The 26,239-nt window shown below is 41.6% G+C and overlaps 2 protein-coding genes across 3 annotated transcripts in view; both read left to right on the top strand.

Annotated features, from left to right (window-relative positions):
- LOC306916595 (neuronal cell adhesion molecule-like) overlaps positions 1-23,410 on the top strand; it is a 140,753-nt gene extending 117,343 nt beyond the window's left edge. For both annotated transcript variants that reach the window (XM_079494532.1, XM_079494533.1), the window contains 9 exons: positions 605-675; positions 2,168-2,393; positions 3,190-3,305; positions 4,693-4,900; positions 5,210-5,332; positions 5,844-6,020; positions 14,151-14,282; positions 14,995-15,073; positions 18,473-23,410. In XM_079494532.1, the coding sequence (XP_079350658.1) occupies positions 605-675; positions 2,168-2,393; positions 3,190-3,305; positions 4,693-4,900; positions 5,210-5,332; positions 5,844-6,020; positions 14,151-14,282; positions 14,995-15,073; positions 18,473-18,707 (1,367 nt within the window). In that variant the 3' untranslated portion in view covers positions 18,708-23,410. The remainder of the gene's footprint in view (positions 1-604; positions 676-2,167; positions 2,394-3,189; positions 3,306-4,692; positions 4,901-5,209; positions 5,333-5,843; positions 6,021-14,150; positions 14,283-14,994; positions 15,074-18,472) is intronic.
- A 1,361-nt stretch (positions 23,411-24,771) lies between these two features.
- cntn1b (contactin 1b) overlaps positions 24,772-26,239 on the top strand; it is a 31,096-nt gene continuing 29,628 nt past the window's right edge. Inside the window, exon 1 of the mRNA XM_079494534.1 lies at positions 24,772-24,899. The gene's annotated coding sequence lies outside the window, so the exon portion shown is untranslated. The remainder of the gene's footprint in view (positions 24,900-26,239) is intronic.

Below are 26,239 nucleotides of genomic sequence, written 5' to 3'. Positions count from 1 at the left end.
CTAAACTTATTTGGCTTTTTTTTTTACTATTTTGCAAAACATTTTTGAATAGTTAAAATGGCCAGTCTACAAGCTCACAACGTGTCCATGTAGATTGGCTATTTGAACTATTCAAAAATGTTTTTCAAAATAGTAAAATAAGGCTAAGAAGTTTAGGGATAAGACGAAAATGGAGCCCACAGTCTATAGAAAAGAATACCAGCATTCAGGTTGTATCCAATAGGATTCTTATCGTTATTCAGTTTCGCCCAGCAGCACACATAACAATACGGACGTTTCGGCCCGGAGGCCTTCCTCAGCGTAAACCACGCAAGATTTACACTGAGGAAGGCCTCTGGGCCGAAACGTCTGTATTGTTATGTGTTGCTGGGGGAAACTGAATAAAGACAAGAATCCTATATACAGTGCTGGTATTCTTATCCTCTATAAGAGCATAATGAAGTCCGCTGCAGTGCATCATGCAATAGGATTCTATTCATATGACTAAATATACAATATAATTATATTGGGTATTATATATATTGTAAGTGTGCCATGATGATGTGATGTAAAAACTAAAACTAAAATAAGTTAAAACATGATTGTTTCACTCTGCATTGTTCAGCTCCGGATGAGAACCCTTCAAATGTTCAGGGAATGGGAACAGAAAAAGACAACCTGATCATCTCCTGGATGGTAAGCTATCCTTGACAATGACGTAAGAAAAGAACATACGGCAGATAACATGATAGGTCTAATTCAATCAAACGTGATGATGGGAAGGGTATATTCCAACCAAGTGCAGCAGTACAGCTGAAAGTTGCACTGGATGAAGTTCAGCTAATTTTAATTTTGGTATATTAATGACATGGTTTTGCTGGCTCATTAAAAACACTGGCAGATACGGTATAGGTGCCATTAATACAGATACAGTTGGGTGCCACCGATATATTTTTCAAAAATAGCAGACCTACAAGCTCGTAGCGCGCCACCGAGTGGCGCGCTACGAGCTTGTAGATCTGCTATTTTTCAATAGCTAAATTATAACATAATGTTTAAAACACCAAAAGGGGTTCCCGCCCAAAATGGGTTAACTGTCCTTTTGCGCAGATCACGCAAACCTCAGCAAAAAGAAAAGGACAATATCGATGGCCTCCAACTGTACTTTCCCCATAAAAATAGGAATTTGATTGTCTTGCTAGATACAACCCCTCCCAGTGGCGTGCTAGCCTCGCGTTGAGATACTAATATACCACTGCGCTGGGCTATCCGCCTCGGGGCGTATGCATATGCAATAGGGGCGGGTGAAGTGTGGCTGCGCCAGGCTAGTGGCGTGCACAGACATTTAGAGGGGCAGGTGCTCAAGTGAAAAAAAAGGGGCACCTTGTGCAGCGCGTGGAACCGGCCGGTTGCCTGAGATTTATAGATTTTGGGGCATAAATAATATATTAGAAGCTTTTTTTTATCAATAATTGATCAATGTCACCATGGTCCACATACTGTACAGTGTACACTGTACAAAAATAAAAATATATTTATTTATTTTTTCGAAATGGCAAAGGGCAGGTGCTCTAGCACCACCTAGTGTCTATTTGTACACGCCACTGACCCCTCCTTTTCTGTAAAATAGGAGTTGACACATCTTGTCAGCTCAACAGTCATATTATCAGTTGAAGTCACGGAATGGCCCTCATTCTGGCCATGATCCTCTACATAGCAGAACCGGCTCTGGCAAGAACCGTCAGCTTTCCAGTCCAGTGGACTCAATTCAACACTGCTAAAACATCCACTCAAACCAAACTATGCAGCTTAATTACATCATCGTTAATTAGATCTAATCTTATTTTTATTTGTTCATCTGTTTTGATATTTATCTATATACAACATTGAAAGGGAAAACCAATCTGTGTGACTTGTTCCCAAGTTCATGTATCAATCTGATTCGAGAATGAATCAAATCATCCAATAGCATAACCTTCATGGCATAACCTACATTTTTAGTGTCATGTCAAAGTCGCATTGCAAGGTGTTGTGAGCTTGTAGATTGCCTATTTTTGTATACAAAATACTGTATAGTGTATACTGTATATGGCTTAGATGGTTAAAATCCATCAGTCCAAGTCGCCTGTGTTTTCATCGATGGCTGACTCAAGTATAAAAACAAAAAAGTAACTCTTGTTTCCTACAGCCATTGACGGGTCTGCAGTCCAACGGGCCAGGCCTTCAATACCGGGTCCAGTGGAGACAGAAGGATGTGGACCAGGACTGGTCCTCGATAACTGTTTCCAACGCCTCCCAGTTTCTGGTGTCCGGAACGGCCACCTATGTACCTTACGAGGTCAAAGTTCAAGCGCTGAATGACTACGGCAGCGCCCCTGAGCCTGGGGTGGTGCTGGGACATTCTGGAGAGGACTGTGAGTTCTGAGAAACTAGTAGGGCAAGTTTAAATGTGTAGTTTAGTTTAACAAAACATGTTAAAGCTGCAATGTGGGACTTAGGTTAATGAATAAAATGAACCAATCTGTATGGTGACCGCCATCTAGTGGACCCACACATTATAACTCAATGGTCGAGGTTCTCAGATTGAAAGCCGTTTTGGCCGGAAACTCCAAGTCAGGAAGTAAAAATCTGATATGTAACGGCTGCCGCAAATGTCATTGAATCCACCCAAAACATAATTTTTGTAAGCGAGGATCATATAGTTTTGGGACACAAATGATCACCGTAATCAATTGATATTAAAAAAGGCATCAAAAGGTGATCTCGGTGCAGAGTGCATTAGAAAACAGGCGCCGAAAGGCGATGTCGGCGATAAATAAGTTAATACAATAAACTAGCATCTGCAGTGGTTGGAGGTGGTCTCCCGTCTCTTCCTTTGAGAAAGTTAGCCTCTGGTTTCTGGTAGGACCCCTACTGGTTGACAAGTAGCCCTGCCCGAAGCTTACAAAAAAAAATATAGCTCCTCTGTACCTTGATTGAGCGATAGATCACAGGAGATCCAGGTTAAAATCCTGGGTATTACTTTACAATCACCCCTCGCCACCAGGAGAGGACACAACTTAATTTAGCTTAAAAAAAGCATCTGTGATGCTCATCTGTGATGCTCATCTCTCTCTCTCTCTCTCTCTCTCTCTCTCTCTCTCTCTCTCTCTCTCTCTCTCTCTCTCTCTCTCTCTCTCTCTTCTCACACACACACACTTTCTCCCACAGTACCTTCATTGGCTCCAGAGAGTGTAGAGGTCATGGTTCATAACAGCACTGTGGCAGAGGTCACCTGGAATCCTGTCCCTTCCTCCACGGTCAGGGGGAAACTCCAGGGATATAAGGTAAGGGAGCGAAGACTGCATACGGCAGGAGGTGTATGCATGGGAATTTGTTAATTTTTAGTTTAACCATAGATATAAAAAAATAGATGCCTCATTGGCTACAGTCATGCGGAAGGCACGCTGCGTCGCTGTCACTTGAGTAAGTGACTACTGGCCAATCACAGCGCGTCTTTTCCGGGACTTATCAATTCAATCCAAGGGAGCTTTATTTGCATGAGAAAACAAACGTTTACATTGCCCGTCTGCTTGGCCTACCGAACGCCCCCTTCCGTGACGCACGTGGAAGCTTCCACTATGCTTCACAAAGAATCTGGGGAAAGCTTGCCTCCATGTTGCCTGCAAGAGAGACACGTGCCCCAGAGCCTGAAGGAGGCGTACCTTTTTATGTCTATGGGTTTAACCATCAATGCAGGCCGTGTTCAACCGGCGTTACTGCTATGAGTATGGCCAGCATCAAATACTGTACACGATCTCAAACCTGCCACTGAACCTCAACGTTTATGTGTACATGATTAAAGGACCACTTCACCACTTTTCAACCTATCTTCATATAATAGGTCCTCAATAATAATCATGATAAAATGTGTCTCATAGGAGGGCTGTGGGCAGTTTAGAAACCGTCCTCCAGTGTCATCATCATTAGGTAGATTTATTTTTAAACAAGATTTCTTTTACAAAAATGTTTAGATTTTCATTATCGTGAGAACGATGGCTTCCATTTTCGCATTGCAACTTTTCAGGACTAGAAAGCCTGCAGTTTCTATTAGCTTGTATTCCCCATCGATGATGTCACTGGAGGAAGGTTTCTAAACTGCCCACAGCCCTCCTATGAGACACAGACCGAGTAGAAAGAAATTGCGCCATTTTTTCATGATTATTAGTGAGGACCTATTATATGAAGATAGGTTGAAAAGTGGTGAAGTGGCCCTTTAACCCATTCAGGCCTGACGTCGAAATTTAAAAAAAAAAGTTTTCTAAATCATGACAATTTTCGGAAAGATTTGAGGCACATTTTAACGATTTTTCAAAAATAGCAGACCTACAAGTTCATAGCGCGCCACTCGGTGGCGCGCTATGAGCTTGTAGATCTGCTATTTTTCAATAGCTAAATTATAACATAATGTTTAAAACACAAAGGGGTTCCCACCCAAAATGGGTTAATGGTTAATGTGGTTAAACGCTAACGTGACATGGATGTGTTCCAGGTCTCAATGGATTAAGTACAGTGTTCTCAAACGTTTTAATTTCAAGGACCCCCATAACTCTGAGAGTTACAGACCCGCAAGTTTCCAATTTAGGGCCCCCTCAAGGAACCCTGGCGGTCCCTGGCCCCCAATTTGAGAACCACACTGGCGTGCACTAACTAACTCCTGCACGTCTCCCCAAGGTGTACTACTGGCGCGAACACGGCCTAGAAGAAACGGAGTCCCCGGAGGCCAAGACCAAACAGTTCCTGACGTTCAGCGGAAACCGGAGCGAGGGCCGCCTGCCCGACCTCCACCCGTACAGTGTCTACAGCCTGTCCATCACGGTTCTCAATGGCAAGGGAGAGGGACCCTCCACCTCGGCCCATAACTTTCATACGCCAGAGGGAGGTGTGTACTGCAGAGTTACCGCAGGACAGACTAATGTGATAGGAGTGTACAATTATTAGGTGATTTTACAATGTACAGGAGTAGCTGATGCTGTTTAAATGTTATGCTACAGGTACACATTTAAATCTGATATTGATACGATTTGTATATGCTGAATAAAAGTATAATTTACATGACGTACAGTATTCAAAATTAATGTTTTGTTTATCTCTGTAGCTCTGATGGCAGCCATTGTCCATGCTGCTTCTGTTATTGTCGGGGAAAGTGCTTTTTCCCCGTAAAGAAACGGTTTGTTTCTTGTATTTATAGTTCCGGGGCCACCGTCCTTCTTCAAGGTCAGCAACCCCAACGTCGATTCTCTGACGTTGGAATGGGGTCCACCAATCAACAACACAGGACGCCTTACTGGCTACACACTCAAATATCAACCAGGTAATAAAAGCAGTGCTGCTCAATTGAGAAGTCATGTAATGCCATGTGTTGTGTATGTGTTGTGTTGGGTAGGCCTATGTCTTGTTTTTCTGTGTTGACTTGTAAGTTGTTACATGTGGTTTGACGCCACATAGTCTCTCGACAGGCTTTTGAACGGCTCTAAATCAATCAATCAATCAATCTATCAATCAATCAATCAAGGATCGCTGTCAGCGGGGGCGGCGGTGGCTCAGGGGTAGAGTGGCTGGATGGTAACCGCAAGGTTGCCAGTTCGAACCCGGGCTCCCCCAGAGTTAGTGTCGAAGTGTCCTTGAGCAAGACACTGAACCCCTAATTGCTCCTGATGTGCTGGTTGGTGCCTTGCATGGTTTCCGACGCCATCGGTGTATGAATGTGTGTGTGAATGGGTGAATGTAATGCACAATCTATGTAAAGCCAAGGTGCTATATAAATGCACCATTTACCATTTATTTTCTCTTCTCTTCTCTTCTCTTCTCTTCTCTTCCTCTAGTCAACAGCACCAATGAGTTGGGACCTGTTGAAATGATGAGCTTCACATCCAACACAACCTCGATCACCCTGCTGAACCTCAGGAACAGTACTCGCTACAAGTTCTACTTCACCGCTAAGACAATCAAGGGCCCTGGCCCTGCCATCACAGAAGAGGCAGTCACAATCATGGACACAAGTAAGCTCATTATTATTTACAGTCAACCACCTTTCAGGCACAATCAAGGGACAAGCAACAGTTTTTATATTTAAATATTAATTAGGAATTTTATTTCTTCAAACCCTTATAATAAAACAATCGCTTGATTCTGTATTTTTTTTAAATCTGTAAAACCCTTATTATATTTTGTTTATTTGGTTGTTATGTAGGGAAGTAAAACTCAAGCAAGAATTCAAGAAAAGAGTGAATATTTCAAAAGATTAGTTTATTGAAACCGATTAGTTTAGATTAGTTTATTAGTTTATTGAAACCGTTTATTGAAATCCCCGTCGCTCACCCCAGGCAAGCCCCCAGGTCATCGTGATATCACGTGACATCAGTCTCCTGGTCTCCCCAGGCAAGCCTGACATCACGTGAAATAGTTCCATACATGGGCATTCCCAGCTGATACCCTAATGCAATCCCTGTTATGCCCATATACAGTATGGAGATCGCTGACTGTGATCAATATTAAGCCCATATATGGGAATGCCAATATATGATCATATTGTGACAGTCTGGTTGCCGCAAAGGTCACAGTTAACTATGGAATCATGCATTTCCCGTCAGTCAGTCAGTGTATCACTCAAAATCCCCATATATGGTGCCTAGGTCTCGTGACATCACATGACATCATCACGGATGGAGATCCCTGATGTCATAGTAAATGCGACCTGCTGTCACAATTAAGCCCATATATGGAGATCCCTGATGTCATCAATATTAGTATATGGATATATGTCAGAACCTGTTCTGACATTCCATATGTTGATCGTTCCGCATCCATCCTTCCTTTTCTATGTATCCCTTTTGAGCATGCCTATTCAAACTCTAGACGGGCCTGCCCCAAAGTTATTTGTGCAGCCACGCCCGGCAGCCGGCGAAAACTAGAGTTCTCAATAGGCCCGAAAATTAAGGCCTGGCCCTACCTGGGTCCTCATCAAACCCTGTATATTCAATACACTGCCCCCGTTGCCACCCTTAGATCTCCATATATGGAGCTGACTTGTTCTGACATTCCATATCTTGATCTGACCTCATCACACCCTGTACACTCAAGATACGCTCCATATATGGCCAGTGCACGTGACCTCGCCCTTTAGGATGAGGTCGCTTCTCGCCCACAGGCGTCTTACTGGTTATATACACGTACAGTATTTTTCTTTTAAATATACAATGGACGTTTGCATCTTTTTCAATTGTTTAAGGTTTGCAAAACGTACTGTAGCTAAACCTGCATCCGTTTTGATTTAAAATATGAAAACACTGCATGTGCTCATGGGGTCTTTCGTACCCAAATGATTTGTGTCTGTTCGTCTGTCGCGTGTACTATATGTCTGAGGTGACTTACTCTCATCTTGGTTTGTGGTGGTGCAAACTCAGCTTCCCCAAGCTAAACACGTCAGATCCCTGATGTCTCTACTCAACCTCTTACGCTGTCTTGTCTCTCCCTTGTTTTTTTCCCTTGCCTCCTTCCTGAAGCTCTTATTCAACAACCCCCTCTAGAGAAGGGCAAAGGTAAAGGTAGCCCCTGGAGGAAACCGCATGTTCCCAATTACCATTCGATATTTCCCATCTCCCAGCTTAGCTAGCATTTCTGACAGTTGATAAAACCTTAAAAAAGGGATGTGACATTCTCAACACCAGTGTCTCGCTTGGGAAAAGTGCATTTTGAGTTACCGGTACCTTTCAATTCAACACCATTATAATTAACAACCTACATTTTAATGTTGTGAAAACAACATGGAACACAGAATGAATTTCCGGCATACTGCATGGAAAGGATATTGTGTAGTACAATATACTGCATGTTATTTTGGAAACTGGAAAATGTGTTGTCCCAAACAAGACACAGCTTTCCTTTTTTAAGTCTAATGTGAGTACTTCAACCTGTATAGCTACAATATGCTTCCATATGGCGTCTGCAAGAACCATTGCTTGTATCCTATTGTAATAGGACGCTCCCCCAATATAGTGGCTTAACGCTGGAATTTAGCCTTCAACGTAGGACTTTCCTGCACTGTCAAATAAGCTCTACTGTACTGTACATGCCATGCTTTCAGTCTTTACCACTTCAAACAACTGATACTCTCCCCAGGTTTGGTTGTCTGCAAGCTTTGGTTCCAGTCCCTTACAGAGGCAGTCCAACAGTTTGGAATACAATACAATAGAATATAGAACATACTAACATATCATTTAATATAATTGAATTGCATTGGAGCCATATTGTCTACATATTGTCCATTCACCCTGGGTAAACAAAGAACTTTGCTTTGCTTTGCTTTACACATGGAAATATGTAGACAATAGTTTTGCATAGACCATTAGGGGCACGTTTGTATATTGTCAAGAGTTAAATTAATATATATATGGGTACAAGAAGTACACATTCCATCACCAGGTACACATTAGCATCTTAATGGAGTACTTATTACTCTTCGTATTTACAGTACAATAAAGTAGAACGTGTGATATTTACTGTAGGTTGGAGCCTGGAGGTAGCTAGGATTTGACTGGAACTAAATGATGCAAACATTGCTTCAGAGTTGACTGTCATTAGTTTGGGTTCCTATGCAGTTGTGGAATGAAAAGATTTGGTTCATTGTTGTTGTTTTTTTTAATTATATCTAGCGATTTTGGTATATCGTATGGTTGTTAGAGCATGGCACACATGGCCCTGTCATATCACCGTGCCATTATAAGCATACCTGATATTTTACACTGGACAAAATTGTCAACTCAAACTTTTCTTCATTTAATGAAGTCACTCAGCTTGTCAACAGCTGAGCGAGAACAGCAAGGAAGGATGAGGAAGGATGCAGGCTAAATGCTTCCACTGTGTTTAGATCACATAAGGAATGCAAGATGCAACTGCATAGGTGTTCTACTCAACTCTGAATCACAGCAGTAATACTATAGCAACTTATTAACACAGCATGCAATCAAATATTATCAAAATGGCAGCTTTACATACTTACCTACATTATGTAGCTTACTCTGTTGTTGTACATACTCTGCATGCTGTGTGTGTGTGTGTGTGTGTGTGTGTGTGTGTGTGTGTGTGTGTGTGTGTGTGTGTGTGTGTGTGTGTGTGTGTGTGTGTGTGTGTGTGTGCGCGCGCGCGCACATTACTTGTATTACTATACACACAAGTATACTAGAATTTGACATTGTGAGGACAAATTTCCAGCTCCAAACAAGAGAAATGGTTGTTGTTGTGCTTATTAAAGACTTTTAGAGTTAGGTTTACTATAATATTTCAGAGCCCCCGTTGTACCTGTCTGTCTGTGTCCCGTCAGGTCACCTCCTTCCATAATTGCCTTATTGGCCCCGCACCCACTGTCGAGGTGCGTGTACATAGGTATTATATGCTCTGTGTCCCTTTTGTGCCCATATGGTGAATCATGATGTCATTAGTACATGCCCATAGTATACCCTGTGTATTGGACTGCCTATATTATATAGGCTTATTGGTTGGAATGGTTGGTTCTAGACAACCGCATATCCGAACTCGGTGGTAGGCACCGCACTCCTCAAATCTTGCCAATGCGCGCGTCGAGTTTGAAGTCGGTCGGTCCCATATTATGCACATGTTCGGACAGCTCTGGACATATCTGGACAGCCGCATCTCCATATATGCCTATGTATGGGCATATGGGGTTTGTTTATGGTTATGTCTGAGTCAGAGTGGCCGTGGTCCTACCTATACTAGTGGGCGTATTGTGGGGTTTGTTAATGGTTTAGTACAGTATGAGTCAGAGTGACACATTGTCAGATTGGCTATTTCGGACTTTTACAGTTAGAAATGCCAAGAAAATAAAATAAATGGCATTCTTTGCCATCCTAAAATGTTGATGTCCTCTATGTTCCTCTGTGGTACAGTAATACAAATGTGTGTGCGTGCGTGCGTGTATGCGTGTGTGCGTGCGTATGTGTGTGTGTGCGTGCATGTGTGTGTATGTGTGTGTGTGCATGCCTTGTCTCACTCTTCTCTGTGTTCTTTCAGGCTTCACTGAGCCCCCAACTCACCCAACCTCCTCCCCCGTCACAGCGTCACCTTCTCGCCCCCCGACTCACAAGAGTACACACACCCCCTCCTCCTCCCTCACTGACCCACCCACCCCCACCCACCCAGGTTTCTACTTCTGATTCCTACACTGCTATATAGCATGCGGTGTCACATCTAGCATTTAGCAGTTCTCAAACGTTTTAAGTTCAAGGTATGTTTGGTATGCATTAGGCCGTGGACATGGGGACCTCCTGGACCCCTATCAAGGACCCCTGGGGGTCCCAAGATCCCATTTTGAGAATCAATGATTAAGGCTACTTCTTTGAACACAATGTCGACTTGTGATGAGATTCTTATATCATTACGATTACACAGTGCATGGACATTTTTGTCAAGCATTTCCTTAAGTTAATGCTGTTAACGTGATATTTCTCATTTAAAAGAATATTACAAAGTCAAAGCTCTTTCCTTTTATCAATCATTGCTATGTTCAGTAACAGAGGTCGCCCTGTGTTCAGGTGGGATACAAATGTAATCCAATCAGAAAAGAGAACCTCGCAAAGATAATTTATCAGCTTCAATTTGATAGTGGTCCAGTTTCAATTTTGTCTGCTTCCTTGTTTCATCACTTCAAATTTCACTTGTTTATCCTGTTCTCTCTCCTGATTGGATGACATTTGTATCCTTACCTGAAAATGTAATGAGACCCCAGATACTGAACGAACACACTTTTTAACATAAAAATATCACTTACGTCGAGTGCCTGTATGTAAGTGATGGATTGATTTGCCTTATTGCACAATATTGCTTGTTTAGAGAAAACTGTATAACAAGTTGGTGTTATTAGTTACTAAAGTAATTAAGATTGGCAATTTGTTTGCATGTCTTATAACGTAGCTATTATGTGTAGCAAGCAAGCTCTGACACCACCCAGTGGTCTTGTGCTCTCATTGCAGCTGGACAGGAGTGAAGTTTTGTTTAACTTTTATCGTACAGTATGCATTGTGCTGTTCATTCTAGAACAGTAGTCATTTAACACTTGTCAAATTGGCAGTTAACCATTTTATAGCTGGTGATTTTTAGAATCCTCTGACAAGTGAATAAAATAAACATTCCTTGACTCATAAATTATGCAAGCTAGATTATCAAGCCAAGAATGAAAATGGTGTTTCTTGTTTTTGACAAAGGAGAATATATTGGTTTCCATTTGCATTTGTGGACATTTAGACACCTAATTCGTAACTATTGGCATTGTATTTAATTCATAGAAAAGTATTGTGATAAAATGGGATAGAGCTACAATATAATACATGGGGCGACACAGACACCACAACTACCATTACATGTTTTCTGGTATAAAAGTAGCCTATATTATGGGCAAAGTGTTGAGACAATGCTTACAAGATAGTAGTGAAGATGAGTCAGTGAAATGTTTTTTACAAACATTTTGAACTATTTTGAAATAAACCCCTTCCTGTGTTCTCTCCCATGTGGTCAGTGCGTGCTGCAGGCCCTGTGTTTGGCACCGTTAACACGTCCGTGTTCGAGGACGGCATAGGCATCACTTGGGAATACTTTGGACACCATAAGAATGTATTTGTGGAATATATTGTAGACAACAGTAAGGCTTTACTTTGGTCTTTGCAAGGTCACCAAAAAATAAAATGCAAAATAAAAATGCATGCTCATGTGACTTTATCCATGGCTGGCATTTGTATAATTGAAGACAGGCTGAAATGTGTTTTGTTTTTAGATTAATTAATTTCCGTATCACTCCAGGACCACAAAGTAAAAAATAAATATCAAACAATATGTGACTACATTTGACAGAGGGACTGCCATTGGATTTTTTTTAATTTTCGTTTTTTCATGTCATATAAAAGCAGGGAATCATAGCTTAAAATTGACATATTGGTTGTTCAGTTTGACCCACCAGTTTTGGAGATATGGCTTATAGAGTAATGTCTTGCAGAAAACAACGAGTTGAGAAAACAGGCTTGAAAGGTTCACTTCTGTGGTCTCTAACATTACACCTAGCGACATGTTTAAGCATTTATTTCATATTTACATGTCGGTTTCAGCTCTGATACTTATTTCAGACATGCTCTAGTATGTGAAGAGTCTGCCTGTGCTATAAACTCATTTAAAAAAAAAAAAAAAGTTTTTCTCCTCTGGTGAAAAGCTTGAATTCGCGCGATGGCAGTCTCTCAGTCAAATCTGGTCACATATGTGTGCTCTATATTTTAACAAGGCAGTGCTGAATCAAGTTTATTTTACTGCATTGCCTATTTCTCTCTTCAGATGTGAAAAATGGAAATCAGCCAAATCATTTATGTACGTCTGCCATGCTGTAGTGTATGCACTGCATACAGCATGATGCACCACCTTCTGGGGTCTAGCATAACCACTCTGTGTGGAAGATTGATTGATTTACAGATGGATGTCATGATTTATTGGTTGAAATTAGTTGTTACCCGATTTGTTGTACCCTGTTTGATGGTATTGGATGTTTCGTAAAGAAATACACAAATATGTATCGGTAGTTGTTAATTTATTTAATTTATTTAATTTATTTAATTTATTTAATTTATTTAATTTATTTAATTTATTTAATTTATTTAATTTATTTAATTTATTTAATTGCATTTTTTAATTTTAATATTATATGACTGCTCAAAAAGGGTAAAAATATATATATTTTTACTTCAGCTTGTCTTTTTGCACATTAATTAACAAACGACAGATAACCTGTGCCTCCTAAAAACCACATCCCTCCTCCCCCGTTCCAGGTAAAGAGGACTGGAAGAAGGAGCTGGTAAACGGTTCACACTCACACACGATAAAGGGCTTAAAGCCGGGGACCTCTTATAGGGTGCGCGTGGTCGCTAGCGACCAGGCCGACCCCGTGGTCCACAGGACAGACGAGGTGCAGCTTACGGTGCCAGGTGAGGCGGCATGCCTCACGGTAGATAGTTGTTGTTTGTTTTTCTTTGCCTGCGTTGTCACCCTCCACATCCCTCCATACTTACTCCACCTCCCATGATCGAAACCACTAGTTCGCCAGTGCTGTATTTTACAATGGTCCTTTTGTGGTGTTGTGGCCTGACGCCTGCGTTTGACCTTGAAATGTGAACTTGATGAAGTTGTTGTACAGCAAGTACACCTTCGGAGACATTCTCACTTGTGCTTATATGCGTACAAGTGCAATTTAAAAGAAAACAAAAAGCTTGCACATCCACTGGAACATCCACTGACCAGTTTGCAGTACAAACTGGTCAGTGACGGGTTGAAATAAATTATGGTTAGAGCAAGACACTTTCCAGTGTGCACACTTTCAAGTGCAATATAACCACACACCACTTTTTAATTGAGTACCTCAGTAGTATTACGCCTTCACGGTTTCCAGCTGTTAAAAAAATCAGGTTAACATTAACACAATTGTAATGAAGGTCAAATGAAGGTTTTTATAATACAAGCTACAATTATGCAGTAATTTTGCCTGATATATCCATGCACACAATGGTGGTACCACATCCTAATAGATTTGCTTTTGATTTGTAATAACTGGAGTGCCACTGTAACCTTTGAAGAAGTAATAATGTATTATATGTACAGGTAATAGAATACAAATTTGGTACAATTTTAATTGTTGCATCATGTTCTGTTGCTGTCCAATATTGTGAGCCACTTTGTGACCTGTAAGTAATCTGTAAATAAAAACTATTATTATTATTACACATGATATATACACAGGTCAATATGCCGTGAATAAAGCCATTGTAAAGTACTGTAGCCATGCTAGTAAAATCATCTGCCATTTTTCCCCCCGTTGATTGTTTAATTTGACAAAAACAATTAATTCAATACTCAGGGAGCCATCGCATGCCATTTTGTTTTAATTCCCATTTCAGCACTTCACCCAGAGATGAATTTGTTGTCTCCTCCACACAGACTCCAGACTCATCTTATACAGTATACGTGTCCCAAGTCCCAGCGTTTTTATTCTGTTCACCCTGTTCATCCTTCCTCTGTTTTCACAGCTGTCTTTGATCATCCACTGATGCCCCGCCCCTTCTCTCTCTCCCTCTGTGTCTCTCTAGCTGCAGCCAGTCGCCAGGTAGACATAGCGACACAGGGCTGGTTCATTGGTCTGATGTGTGCCATTGCCCTCCTCATTCTGGTTCTCCTCATTGTCTGCTTCATCAAGAGGAATAAAGGGGGGAAATACCCAGGTGACATGCACGCACGCACGCACGCACGCACGCACGCGCGCGCACGCACGCACGCGCGCACACACACACACACACACACACACACACACACACACACACACACACACACACACACACACACACACACACACACACACACACACACACACACACACACACACACACACACACACACACCTGGATCGGACACACACATGCATGCACGTAAATAGACGTGCATGCATGTCACCCCTTTTTAGCGTTAAACCTCATGTGATCGGTCTGTTGTTACCAGTGCTGTGTTATTAAATTGCCAGTATCCACACAAGCACTGTGCAGGAGGATGCTAAACGCACACCAGTCTTAGTAGTGGTGCCAGCTCACGGCAGAAACCTCTAAAAAGATAAGTCTTAAAAAGACAAAAGAGTGGCCGCACACACTGATAGCCAAAGTGCCGATTATTTGTATCCACACAAGCACCTTACATAATATACCACTATAAAACAACATTACAACATTATTGCTGATTTTACTCTTGGTTTCACACATAGTTTTAATTGACAAAAGTAACACTGGCTGCAGCTGTTATAGTTGTACCATAAGGTCAGTTTTATTTATTTTATTTATTTATTTTAAACCTGATGTAAAAAGCACACCACACAATCAAGCCTAGGGTTTCAATGGCCTTGAAGTGGTTATGAACGTATCCTAACGTCCATCCTCTAATCTCCAGTAAAAGAGAAAGAAGATGCTCACCAAGACCCAGAGGTCCAGCCCATGAAGGAGGACGATGGGACATTTGGAGAGTACAGGTGAGACAGAAGAACACGTGACAGACCTCAGAACCCTACATATTCTGGTGACCCCGACCCATGGCCTTTTCCCCCTAGCACCACCAGCACCCACTCTCAGGCCAAAATATCAACCTTGCATACACAATATCTCCTATTGATTTTGGTGAGCCCAATGGCCTTTGACCACCCTTCAGTATTGCATAATATCTAAAATGACCATTATTATTACTCTAATACTAGTAGTGTACAAATGGAACCAAATGGACCCATTTGAACACTCTTAGAGTTACAGACCTGTTATGGTGATTCAAGGCTAGCTCTTTATGTGTTTCTGGTGATATTGTGTGAGTGGCAATAATTTAATTTTGACAAAAATGTCCAGAAAAGAGTTCTTAGCTAATGACGACAAAAATGTTCAGGTACATTCTGCAATGTTTATCGAATACCGGGGGAAAAAAAGAAGGAAACATGATATATTGATAAATAAATACATGATACATTTTATGAAAACAGATCGAGGTTTATGTGGGCTGATGTTGACATGATTACAGTATTATTACAACTACACCAACTACATCAAATCTCTTCGCCAAACATGGCCGAACTAGGCGCTCACAATGTGTAGCAATGCAACGTGTTGTGAGCTTGTAGATCTGCTATTTTTGCCGAATGTTCGCCTATTTTCGACAGAGGTTTGTCCATTATGGCACGCCCAAAATATGGATGCGTAGGATTCATGTAGTTAATCTCTCTTTCTCTTTTTTTTTCTTTTCTTTTTTTGCAATGTACATTGTGTAAGGCTAATCATTGTACCACACTTTTATTGCTGTCATTATACTGTTTGGATGTAGAATGACAACTGTTTGACCAGAAAGCAGAGGCTCTCGCCCCACCTGGCTCCTACCTTACCAAACATTCACTAGAGGCAAGACAAAATCTACATACACTTATCTCTGTTCTGACCCTCATAACACACCCCCAATTTACCAACAAACTGACCCGCTAATCAATGTCCATATCAAGTTATTTCATCTAATATCTCTTGGTATTCCATTTGAAATGTTCTGATAGTATGAGATGGCATTTTCACACATGGTTAAAAGGATTTGATTTGACAGGCAAATCACACAAATTCATTTGTTTATTGTTCAAGGCTCTTTCAAGTGTTTGGCAGTTCCCATTTCACTTTCTCCGGTGAAATTGTGAAGTCATATGTACCGTCCAAAACTACAGTCATCAGTATGTGCTTTGCCCGAGTATAAAGCATTTATACTTTGTCATACGCCGGTGTACCATGCACCAAGAATAGTCAATCAACACAACTCACAACGTATTGCACCATGCATTGTGAGGTTGTATAGATAGTCTATTTTCGGCATGCAGCATGTGTCACCATCGTATGACAATATGTCTAAGCCTATTGTCCTACTATTGTGTGTTAAATGTGCCATGGCTGTGCCAAGTCGCAGAGTAGACTCTTCTGTGGCTGCATTTCATCATGCATTTTTGTCTTTTGTTTGTTTGGGGACATGTAGGTCCATGGAAAGGTAAGATAGCATGGCAATGCTCTAGACCAGCATGCCATACTGTAGCACACAACCTGCAGTATACAGCCCCCTGCTGCCCTGGGTATGTGTGTGTACCTACCTGTATATCGGTCTCCAGTAGCCAAACTAGAGGCAAGAGATGCATTGGTAGTCAAAGAAAAGTACATTGACCATCATGTTATAACAACCATCTTAACATAAACTCGAACATTAACAGGCACTAAAGTCGACCGCTTCTCCTTGCAACAGACCCCCGCTTCTGTCATTTTGCCTTGTTTTATGTTTTTTGTTTTGTTTTGTAATGCGTATTTCAAGCTGAAATGTATGACACATGGTTGACACTGACTCTAGAGCTTGCTATTGTGGACAATAGAAGATCATGTAAATCAGATTATAGCTGGTAAAACAATAGGTGTTTTGATGTTGAGTGAAGGCAAAAGAAACTACAGTACCATCATGTGCATTTTGGATAAATTATCGATATCCCTCTCGATGCATGAAGTCTGACCTCATTTTTAAAAGTTGCATCGTAATATTAATGTATGTGAACGCGCACGCGTTACCGAGATCCTCTCTTAGCAGTGCTCAGCCAACCCGGGATCACTGCATCACCCAGATGAACTGTAAAATTGAGATCAACTGTTTCACAGACACCTTGCACATACAGTACACTGTAGAATCCTCAGTGTTAACTTTCATAATAATATTAATAATAATAATCTTCATTTGTAAAGCACTTTTTTAAAACAGCGTTGCAAAGGGCTTCACACATTAACTATAGAAACAACATAAATAGAATAAATAAATGGAGACACAATGAAAGTGCATATTGGGATACAAGTGTGTAAGAAACAAGAGAGCATGAAATGACAAAACAGACAAATCAGGTTGTAAATCAGGTCTATAAAAGTTTATTTTATTTATGTATTTGGTCGGGACTGTGCACAAGACAGGTGTAATACATACACATGAGAAAGTTTAACTATGTCGGATTTAGTGAAAGCTACTTTCCACACGTATTCCCCATAAATTCAACAGACAGACATTATACAAACATTAACATACACAAGTTAACTACAACATTCATCAGCAGTCAACAATAGATCACATCAACAATTCTTTAAAAGAATTGTGTTTTAAGAAGTGATTTAAAAAAAGAACACTGAACTTGCTAGCCTGATTTAACTTTGAGAGTGAAACGGACTTGTATTATTATTTTTTACCTTTGTACACTCTCAGAGTTACAAATGTATATATTAACACTGAGGACTTTACTTATTGCGTACTGATTTTAAAATAAGTATAACGGCTAAAAGAGGTCCAAGTCTATAGACCCCTTGAGACTTTAGGTGTTATTGTTGGTCTTTGGCACAAAACACTTCTCTCAATTGGCTCTTTTCCACTACAAAAACAAAAACTAAGTGAACCTTTCCGTGCCATGTAACGTATTCCATGGTTTCTGGTTTTGTTTCCAGGCGCTATGGCTCTGTTTGAAATAAGGTTCTCAGAACCTAATTTGTGCCCTGCCAGGAAACTCAGAACGTATACTTTCAAACTCTTTTTAAAATGGTAAAAATAGCATATCTACAAGCTCACAACACGTTGTCATGTTGTGAACTTGTGGCTAGGCAATTTTCACTTATTTTATTTTTATTTTACTTCATGGGTTCTGGAAAGTTTCAGATTACAAAATGTTTTGGTCGAAAAGAGCCGTCTGGTTGAATCCTGGGTTTTATGACCACTGCGGGTGAATTTGAACAAGCTGTGGACGAACAAACCTGCACACACTCTCTCTCTCTCTCTGTCTCTCGCTCTTTCTCTCAATAACCTCTCCCCTCCCCTCCCCTCCCACCCGATCCGCACTCCACAGCGACACTGAGGACCACAAGCCGCTGAAGGGCAGCCGGACGCCGTCCAACGGGACGGTGCGTCGCGACGAGAGCGACGACAGCCTGGTGGACTATGGCGAGGGCGGCGACGGCCAGTTCAACGAGGACGGATCCTTTATCGGCCAGTACAGCGGCAAGAAGGAGAAGGACACGCACGAGGGCAACGAGAGCTCCGAGGCCCCGTCGCCCGTCAACGCCATGAACTCCTTCGTGTAACGGGGGACAACAAAAGAAACATCGAAAAAGCCCGGGGCTCTCCGACTTGTCGCTACGCTCGACGCCCATCTCGTCGTCACCCCAACCTCTAGCCACTGACAGTCGCAGTTTGTCGTGGCGACGGCCCGGCGACGGTGACAGTCACTTTGGATCTCACCCCCTCCCCATGACCCTTTTTTTCTTTATCTTTCTTAGTTTGTTTTCTCCATGGTGGCTGTCACTCTGGTGGCCATCGGCATAACCGTGGTGGCTCACATTCATCACCGTGGCCATTTATCAGTGAGGCTGGTGTCACACAAGACGCACGAGACACACACGCACACACACACACACACACACACACACACACACACACACACACACACCTCATCTCGACATGTGGTGTCTTTCATCTCTATACGTGTTGCCCTGATGGTCACCACCCAACCTGCTTCACCTCCCATTAGCCAGCCTCTCTCTCTCTCTCTCTCTCCCATCGCACTGTGAACTCCTCTTCTCATCACAGTCATAATGACCCCCACTGCTTCAGCAGCAATTGGCCGTCATGAGATCTCCACCATGATTATTTCTGGACAACTTGGAAAGAGGGAAGTTTAGACTTTCAGCAACAGAAGTAGGAAGACAGCAGAGGAGTGAAAGGAGAAGGAGAGGCGAAAGCAATACGGAATAAACAAGAAGAATGTAAGAGAAGAAAGCTAACTTTTTTTTAATGTTCCCAGACAGAGCTGGCGGGTGTTTTTGTGTGTCCACACTGCGCACGTGTAATAGTGTGCGTCTGTTAGTGCCATTTGGTCTCATGTGCAAAACATCTATACTAAACACAATATTACCCAAACATATGTTCTCATGATGTGCACTCAAAGATCCATCGACATAATAACAATTTAAATATTCATCAAAATGTTCATCAACTCCCAAGCATACTGCATGGAATTAATCTTGGATCCTTCCACAAGCGGAACTACAACTGGTGTTACTGTGCAGATGTGTGCTGCATTGAGATTGGACGAGGTGCACATTTCCTAGCAACTGTCTATGCCTTTCACGATGTTTGTCGAGTGGCCAGTAGTGTTACATGGGTTATTATGCGGAGATGTGAAGATGTGAAGAAAATGAAATGGTGACGATGTCTTCGTGGACATTGCCGTGTGAAAGTGTGACTCGAAGTAGAAGCTAGCAGAATGTCTTTTTTGTAAGGCAGTTGAGCTTTTGTTTGTGTACTGTACTGTAAGAGAAGGCATAGGACAATAGATAGATATCAGGAATGTGCAATCATACAGCACATATCGGATCCCTGGCTAAAACCACTCTGAACTTACCTAACCACTCTGTCCCTCCTTATTACGACTAAACCAGCCCGAATTAACACATTGACATTTACAGTAGCATTGGCCTATGTTAGCCTCAAGTTTTATTGAGCTTGATCTGTGCTTGTATTTGTTTGACCTTGCTTTTGTTTTGTGGTCGGATCTATTTTTAGACTGGTATTGTTGCGCCACATTAACCCCTAAAGCTGAAGTAGAGAGGAGGTTGTTCCAGTCTAAATTGCTTTCATCTTCCAAAGCGTGATTGGATGAGCGTGGGTCAATACTAGTCAACTTGGAAACTGAGTTGGTAACATGTTTGAGGATGGTTATTCACTAGCAGAGATTCTAATGAAGGAACGCGGAAAGACATAGAGGGAAACAATTTCTGGTCCCTGAGAAGTGGGGAAACTACTTTTACAGCTACACCCAGCTGATGATTGCTCAGATGGCTCTGTTGAGCGCACAGGGGGGAGCTCTCAGGGCTTAAGTGTCTTGCTCAGGGACACTTCGACACGTAGACTGGGTGAGCTGGAGGTCACACGCTCAGCTACCCCATGGGAACATTATCATCTTTCGGTCACCTGGTCTCTTGAACACCACTACTACCCCACGACCTGCGTTAATGAAAGACATCCTCTGTGTTGTCGGACATGAAGAGATGTTAACGTCATCATGACTCTTTTTGCGGTCACTCCTCGAACAAGGTCACCACTTACTAATAATCTTCAGGCATACATTGCTCCCACTCCCAGAGTATCCAGCTATTACTTCTACTCCGACATAATCTCTGACAGCATTTCCATACCTCTGCCCCGTGTGTTGAAAATAAATACAGACCTAAAGAAAAAGAGAGTATGGACAGATTATGGGGGTGGAGGATGAGAGTGAACAATATTTTTTAAATATTTAAGCGATGAAGGTGATGTCCAAGAACCTTTCAGCACGGGTTTCTAGTGCCTTCGTGGAGTACGTCAATCATACACATGAACCTGGCCTCTGTAGTTCTCAACATCTAACAGCTGTGTGAAAGCTCAACAAAACTCAGAGAGCAGACAAATGTAACCAAATGGTCTATTCTATTTGGTTACATTTGTACAGTCTGAGCTAAATTAAAACGAGTTCTCTTGCTACTAGTAAACTAGTATTTTGCTGTGTAGTTGATACTCTTCATTCTGAACCGTTTGTTCCTGAGCTGTCTTGTAAATAGTTTGTGTAAGCATCCATGTGCGTGCTTATTAGTAAATAATCCCTTGTAGCCTGTATGGATAGTCCCCACACAGATATTTAAAGGATTGAAAAGTATTGATAATGAGTTTAATCATTTCGAGAATGTGAAACGCTTCGGCACAGACTACAGACAGCTATGGAAAATCGCTTCGCTCAACCTCAACACACAGTGTCTTTCGTCAAACTGTGATAATGGTGTTGTTGTTTAGAATAGCCTAGTGGTTTGACGTACGACCCATCCACCGCGGTCAGCTTTACATCATTCTCATCTATCTGCAGATCCAGGTCAGGTGAAGCGTGTAGTAGCTCCGAGGTTTATATGTGTGGCTCATCTTAGCATCCTAGCAAGATTCACAGTTGTCCTCATCTCTCCATCCTCCTCCCGACTGACACTCTGAGGAGGAAGCGATCTCCAGCTGCGCCAAAATACTGCCAACCTACGTACCGGGAAACTGCCAAATACAGTTGGAATTGGAATGATGGTTACTATCTAGTGTAGCCAATCAAAAATGGAAGTTACTGGTAGCACTTACAGTAAAGAGCTCAAAGGAAGGGGCTGAGGATTTATAATATGGGAATGGTAATTGAATGTGGAAGCAAGTTCTATTCCTATGAATGAAAACGTTTGCTTGTTTCGTCGGGAAATGCAAAATGGTGTATGTGCTGGTGACTAGGTTTATGCATTTAACTGTGTACTTGTATGTGTGTGTTGTCGTTTTGCTGTAAGTCGGAAGCGCAAGCAGAAATGTTCAATGTGTACAAGCACTCAGTGAGTTTTATATTTATCAATGAATGAAGAGTGTGTGTGTGTGTGTGTGTGTGTGTGTGTGTGTGTGTGTGTGTGTGTGTGTGTGTGTGTGTGTGTGTGTGTGTGTGTGTGTGTGTGTGTGTGTGTGTGTGTGTGTGTGTGTGTGTGTGTGTGCGTGCGTGTGCAGCACATGCATGCTATTGTGTTTAGGCGTGTGTGTGATGTATTGCTTTCTATTTCCATGGTCCACGATGCTGTCGTTTGAAATATTCTGCTTCCTCACACCCATCTCAGATGAACTGCTTGTTACTTTTCCTTTAAAAACAAATCTCAACAGGGAATTATGAGATTTTATTTTCAAGTGTCCACACTTCCACGATTCGGGTTTTCATAACTTGCATCAAGTTTTTATGTTTGCAATGCCATCTGCTTTCTGCGTGTAGATATTTTCGGTTGTAATATGTAAATAACGTAATAATGGCTTGAACCGACTGTAGGAGTGTCAAGGGTCAGAGGGGCATGGCCAGTGTCAAAAGATGAGAAATCCTACTGAATTATGGGTAGTGGAGTTTTTTATTTTCTTCCGGGGTGACAGGGAGGTGTTGCGTGAGATGAAACCATTACAGTTTTCAACTCTTCAATTTGCTGTGAAGTTTATTATAATTTTTGTTTTGTTTTCTTGGAATTCGTCAGGTAACTTTGCTAGCTCCAATGTTTCTTGGATAACAAAGCAGAATATTTAAATTGTGACTGAGCTCTCGTGACACCTGTACTGTGTCTGTGTCTGACAGTTCATGCACCTTTTCTGTATTTAAAGACAAAACAAATGCACTCTTGAGAAGGATGTGTCATTTCTCATAATGTCTGTGCACTGTAAAATCCTGAGTTCGTTTAACTCTGAAAATGTACAAATAACATTTGTACACTCCCTTGAGTCATATGGATATATCCAACACTGAGCAGGATTTTACTGTGTATGTCTAGTTTTGGGTAGCATTTGCGTATGTTATTAACTTATGTTGAGTTAGCGTGTGTTGCACGTGCTGTATTAAAAAGCTGTTAATGATGTCCCAATTTAGACATTGGATGCATTGAAAATGACATATGCTTTTTAAGGGAGCAACCTTAAACAAAAAACAAAAGTGGAAACATATAATGGACAAATGTGTACTTCTACGGAGCACACAGAAGGACGGACGGACGGACGAACATCGGAGTGTGAATACCCTGGCAACAATGTTTTAGTGACTTGGTGACTAGGATAATAATATATGATATAATATGACATTCTGGTTAATGTTGACGTTACATGAGAAGCATGAGAGGCTGTAAAAATGGTTTACTCTACAATATAATATTGCAAAATATTTTGTATTTTAAATGAAGAAAAAAACAAATAAATGTTGGTTTCAGGATTTCAATTTCAGACTATTTTGTTGTTTGGGATACTGTACATAAGTACATAAGTAACATATATAGGCTCAATATGGAAACTGTCAGGTCCAAATGTTTTAGACTATACAGTGGGGCTAACGGTGTTATAGATTGTTATTTCTCTACAGTGGGCTTAAAGTAAGCCCACTGCAAGCAACATGACGTCCCATGGAGCTTTGAAATAAATTCACATCCAGGTTTTAAAAATGTCTCATTTCATATATCCCCCTACCTCTGGTCCACGGCAGCAAAGGGCATTAGGGCTATGGACCAGAGCTAATAGCCCCCCTCCTCCCCTCCCAGAAACCAGCGGATAACACTGACATCACCACATTTGGAGCGACGAGCCTCTGCACTGTTGCGAAATACGAGGAAGTGGGCTTCCTATGCCAGATTTTCCAATTGGGTTTCCCCAGGCTTTAATTTTTGAGCCAAATGCAAACGAAAATAAAAGCCTGAGCACTGAGGCTACATTTCGGAGCATGCATTAGGCATTATTGGATAATACTCTTGATGAAGTTACTTTCCAAATATAAAAATATATTAAAAGTTACAATATGACATTCTGGACCACTTCATGTGGTATCCTAGCTGACTGTTCTTGCAAAAAAATAACTAGGCCTATAAGATAGATAATGCCAAAAATAATGATATTATAGTGTCTACTGTAATTTAAAGTGGACAGCTGAACACTTCAATAAAACAAGGTAATTGGCACACTAGTGTGGGCATTGGCAATGTGAGCATATGGTGCCACCTAGAGTTTTAAAAATAGAGTTGCACTTGCAGTAATAGCCTTTTTTTATTTTTCAATCAACATATAAACCAGTAGCCTACTTCTATATTATGCCTAGGCTAGTTTGCCTACCCTTTGTCCTCTCCCAAGGCTTATCCTGTTGAGATTAACCTACATTGTGTGTGTGTGACTGTGTGTGTGTGTGTGTGTGTGTGTGTGTGTGTGTGTGTGTGTGTGTGTGTGTTCAGAATCACTGAACTGAGTAGTATATAGGCGGCTATAGGCCTACTAGAATCCAAATATACACTAGACATCCTCAGTGTTCATTTTACTCTGAAAGTGTACAAAACACAACAAGCGTTAAGCCGGGTTGATTGGTTTGCAATAAGCGGCTGGACGCGCAGCACTGAGTGAACAGCTGGAGAGAGAGGCTGCAAGGAGCAGCATCCTCTCTCTCTCTCTCTCTCTCTCTCTCTCTCTCTCTCATGATGAGAGAGATGAAAGTCTCTTCCCGTCATCCCTTCCGCGGCTGCGTCCAATCGGTCCAATCGCATTCACACGTGCGCCTCCACCAGGCAACGCCACTCATCCGCTCTCCACCAATAGAAAAGTTGAGCAGGGACGGGACGCACCTCCCCCAGGTTGGGCTGCATGTGGTGGGACGATGCGGCTCGGGTCCAGGTGTGCCGTGCCCATGATGCGAAGACTATTCTGAGATAACGCTTTATTCTGTCGCAAAGGTAAGGGTACACACGGCATTGCATAGTCCGGTGCATAGACTATGAGCCTGTAGGTTTATGTCTTGAGTTGGTCGCGATTAGAGGGGATGCTCAGATGTCTATATAAATATTAAATACTGAACCAGAGGAGGAATGGACCGGGGACAGTACCGCATTGCAGAGCAGTCTGTGGTTCGACTCAGTCCGCATGTTGAGTCAGTCGTCAGCGAAAGGGGCGCATGCATGCTACACTTTTGTCGGCTGTGGACGTTTTGGGGCAGTTGCAATTGGACAAATTGGTAATAATGTGTTTTGTAGCTTGCTGACTAAATTGTTTGTTATAGGACCTGCTACAGTTAACTGTTAACAGTAGCCTATGTTTTTTTTAAACGACAGATAAAGATGGCAAAGTGCGACATGAAGAAGAACGCAAGCCTCGCAAGGTTAAATGATGCAGAGGGCAGGGGTAGGCTATGCCACAGGGAATGCTTAAATTGGCAAAATATTGTTTGTTGGGCAACACCCTAGCTTGCTATAGTGGTAGTGCAGAAGACAAACAGAATGTCTTCACTGACGTGACGGGGAAACTATAATGCAGTAAAAGAGAACAGCTTTACCACCTCAATTCCAGATAGCAAAACAATCAGCAACTGATATTATTTTCAGGAACAAGGGATTAGTTTAGTTTTCTTAGACTGTATTGCCTTTGATTTTCTCCATACTGTTACCATATTGGACAGTTATAATAGCATTGTTGACAACCCATGAACCCAACATGCTTTCAAAAAGAGATATCCACCATAGGCCTATATTATTTATTTACCATTGATACCCTTCAAAATAATGGTAGTGGGTCACACACACCAAGACTGCGGTTCAAATAGTTTATTTCATATTTGAACAAATAAGGACAAACGTTTCGGCTATCCAGCCTTCACCATTGATACCCTTCAAATGTATTCAAAGTCTCAAACCAGGACATTGAATCACAGGTTGTGACACCTTATTGCAGGCCTTAAACATGACTTTAACCATCAGCGGGCTTCTTAACCCTATATGCGAACGAAAATAAAGGCCTGTGTACCAAGGCTATAAGCATAAACAACTAAGACCCCAGGCTGATTCTACAAATGCCTTCTAAATCAGTCCAGTAGCCTATATTTTTTAAACTATTTACGGTATTCAAAATGATTCAACATTCTTCTTTAGCCAACATTAACATCTAAAATGACACAGATGCTTTCCTGGTTTAGCCTACATGTGCTGACTGCTGACCTAAATATTTTATGTACAGTCTATGCAAAGAGCTGTCCAGGGTTGTGATAGGATTACAGTCCATCCGTACGTCAACCACTTTGGTC

Source organism: Electrona antarctica (assembly GCF_951216825.1).
Source record: "Electrona antarctica genome assembly, chromosome: 23".
NCBI lineage: Eukaryota > Metazoa > Chordata > Actinopteri > Myctophiformes > Myctophidae > Electrona > Electrona antarctica.
This window is presented reverse-complemented; position numbering and strand designations above follow the sequence as displayed.